The 3,441-nt window shown below is 37.5% G+C and overlaps 1 protein-coding gene across 2 annotated transcripts in view; it reads left to right on the top strand.

Moving 5' to 3' along the window:
* Positions 1-1,391: 1,391 nt before the first annotated feature.
* chrna3 (cholinergic receptor, nicotinic, alpha 3) overlaps positions 1,392-3,441 on the top strand; it is an 11,835-nt gene continuing 9,785 nt past the window's right edge. The window contains exons 1-2 of one of the 2 annotated variants that reach the window (XM_015019452.1): positions 1,392-1,628; positions 1,990-2,129. In XM_015019452.1, coding sequence (XP_014874938.1) covers positions 1,568-1,628; positions 1,990-2,129 — 201 coding nt within the window. In that variant the 5' untranslated portion in view covers positions 1,392-1,567. Of the gene's footprint in view, positions 1,629-1,650; positions 2,130-3,441 lie in introns of those variants that run through there. The other variant, XM_015019451.1, reaches the window with a different exon arrangement.

Genomic DNA, 3,441 nt, shown 5'->3' with positions numbered 1-3,441 from the left:
GTATATATATATATATATACATTATTTTATTATTTTTTGAGAGATGCCTGTCATTACCTGTCAGAAACCAATTTCTTGGTTAAATGGAAATAATTTAAATTTGAAATCTGCCAGTGGTATGTGTTATTTTGGGCTTAACTGTATGTATCCAGTGTTCTCCAAGCATTACAAAAAAAATAATCAAAACACTTTTCTCTGCAATTACAGGCTTGGGTTGTTTGGAATTTCTCTACCAGTTTTGCACATTTCAAACATAAAGTTTCTGCTCATTTTTCTTCACATTCACCATTTACCTTCACATCAACTCTGATTGGTTCTACGGTCCCTGCTGAAGAAAAGCAACTCCACAGCATTATGCTGCCACCTCCATGTTTAGTGCTGATGGTCGGTTCAAGGTGTTGTCCTTTAGAATCTAAATTATAGTGAGGTTTCACATTACAAACTCCACCAGAACTGAAATACTTAAGTCATCGACAAAACTAAGTCAGTTACACTATTTAGTCATATCACATTTATAAAGCTTTTTAATGGATTCCAATTTCTTAATCTAAAGTGTATATATCTAAAGAGGACTAGAGTTCAAACAGAATCTAATCCTGTGAGGTTTTTAGTCTCTTTAACTTTAACTACTGGATAATATTTGAAGATGTTGACAACTTATTGTGTTGTTTTGTTTTGTTAGCCCAGCCAGTAATTATTATTTTGTGTTCCTGTTGTTTCTTTTTCTTCACTGTGCAGAACATTATTATTCTACATCTTGAAGTTACTTTTTTTTTTCTATGCCCACTAAAGGTTGCTAAGGCAACTTTCCTGGTCCTGGAAATTTTGAATTTATTTTCTAAGGACCTTAGAGTGTGTTTGATGTCAGCTGAAGCAAACTTGGACCTTCCCTTTCTTCCCCCTAATAGAGGACGCCCACAAAGCTGTTTGAGAAAAAGTCAGCTAATTTATTCAAAAATGAAAACATCCGACTTTAGTTCTGCATTAAAATGCAGCATCACAGTTAGTTTTAATTAAAATATGTTTTTCAAAAAATAAGTGAATAAATGACAGTGCGGCTGTGGGCAGCCGCACTGCCCACAGCTGTGCGGCTGTGGGCAGCTGAAGGCTGCCCACAGCACAGCGGCTCAGAGGCCTGTGATTTAATATTTAATTTATGATGAATGCATGTGAAAGGGAAACACAAGTGAATACCACCTGATCTGCTGACAGCATAAAGCATTTGATTTGCTGAACCCAGTGGCTGGGTCAATATGCCAAATAGCATATTGACTTGAAGGAATTACCTTTTTTTAATTTCTTGTTTTTCACAAAACCAAAATCCTTCTTAAATTTCACACCTCCTGTTGTCTGATTTGATTCGGTGACCATAGCTTGCACATCTGTGTGCTGCGTGGTTCCTCTCAGTGACTGGCTGTGTGTTTTACTGTGCCCTGCCTCCCTCCCCCTGTTCTCCGGTTGTGTCTGCAGCTGCACACTCGCTTTCACTTGTTCTCCCTCCGTGTGCATTGCGGAGCTCTGCTGCCGTTGACCCCAGTTTTATTTGCCCTTTATTGGTTACCACAGGATGGATCACAAATTTGACTTAATATTTCCTAGTTGTTTGTTCTTTATGTATCTGTTGTCAGGTAAGTTTTCTTTTATTTATAACATCTTGCTTACTTGTTGCATTTCTTGATTTCTGTTCATAGTTCTACATGTTGCTTTAATGTTTGTTTAGCATTTCTTTATAAAAAAACAAATTTTAATTTCTCGTATCAGCTGAACATGCACAAATTTGAAAACTTTCTTTTAATCGTAATAATTATTTAATGTAGTTGCTATTCATTGAGTGACTTGTAACAGTGTTAAATTTGCATTCCATGCACTAAGACCAAATTGCATGCAGGTAAAATAGCAAAATTTTCTTGAAAATGTATGACATGGATTTCTGCATTATGAAAAATCCTGCAGTCGCTGATCCATGTCTGACAATTTGCTTCGGTGCAGGAGGCACATGTTCAGAAGCAGAGCACAGGCTCTTCTCAGTGATATTCTCCAACTACAATCAGTACATACGACCTGTGGAAAACGTGTCTGATCCGGTCATTGTGCAGTTTGAGGTGTCCATGTCACAGCTGGTCAAAGTGGTAAGTAGCCGAAAAGGTTTTTCTTCTTCTTTTCCTTGCACTGACTATACTCCTTGTTATAGATGTAAATCACTAGGGTCAATAGACACAACCAGATGAACAAAAAAGGAAAAGTTATTTAAGGATTATTTTGTCTGATCAAAGTCCCCTTGTGTCAGTTAGTGAGCTTTTGTTAATCAGACACAGCTGGGATGCAGCCTGAGACACCTGCAACACTCCCTGCCAAATCACAGCAGTCCTCAGCTTATCCACCTGAGGGAAGAGACATGCAAAGACAGGGTCAGGCTGGCTGGCTGTCTGGCTGAGACAAGACGGGGAATGTCAGGTGTCTAAGTAGCTCTCAGTTTAAGCAGTCCTTCACTCTGTCACTGCCTTGTCTGATGAGCATTTCTTGTTTTAATGTTGGATTTTCCTCCAGTTTGTTGAATTCAGACACTTGTCCAGGTAGGAAAGGGATACTAAGGCCCCTGATGCTGCTGCTTTTAATAAGAAAATCAAAGAACAGTTTATTTTCCTTAATCTGCTGTTCACTTTCACATGTGTCATAATTTCCTAATACCCAAAAGTGAAGCAGAAAATTAATTTTCATTGTTAATCTGTTTCTATATTAAAATATATTAATTACCCTCCTTAACTTAAAGTAAGTTAAAGAGAGTAAAGTGGATGAGGATTCATTCAAATTGCAATGCTTCTGGCACCTAAAGTCTTATTCCACTTTTTGTCAGGTTAGAAAAAACTTGACATCGGTTTTTGCATGCTGTGAAATTAAAGTTGCATGTCCATTTTTTTCAGTTTCTTATTATAAATGTCATATTTCTTGAACCATTTTTACATTTCATTTGATACACCAACATCAAGTAATGCATACATATATTTGCAAAGTAGCTTAAGCTCAGTCCATCAGCTTATATTCCCACAGATCCTTTATATGGATTTAAATTTCCACTATGATTGGGGCATTCTTGGAAATGAGAAAGCAATTAATAAAACCATTTAGTTGTAGCTCTGACTGAACGCTTAAAGTTAAGAATGTTCCCATAGCATGATGCTGCCATCACCATGTTTCACTGTGGGAATCGTGTGTTAAGAGTTAGTTTTCTTCCACATACATACATACTCATCCTACTGAAGACTTTTCTGCTACATGTTTGCTCTGTCCCCCGAATGACTTGTGGAAAATTGAAAACAAAACTTGTCTTGGATTTCTTTCAACAACAGACATACGACTACCTGACAACGTATGCTGATCTGACAACACCGTGAGTTCGTGTTAAGCGTACAACGATCTGACCTGACAGAACACCCGTTCTTT

Source organism: Poecilia latipinna, unplaced genomic scaffold (genome assembly GCF_001443285.1).
Source record: "Poecilia latipinna isolate Pla-1442-1.1 unplaced genomic scaffold, P_latipinna-1.0 Scaffold2436, whole genome shotgun sequence".
NCBI lineage: Eukaryota > Metazoa > Chordata > Actinopteri > Cyprinodontiformes > Poeciliidae > Poecilia > Poecilia latipinna.
The sequence above is the reverse complement of the archived record's forward strand: the minus strand, read 5'-3'. Positions and strand labels throughout refer to the sequence as shown.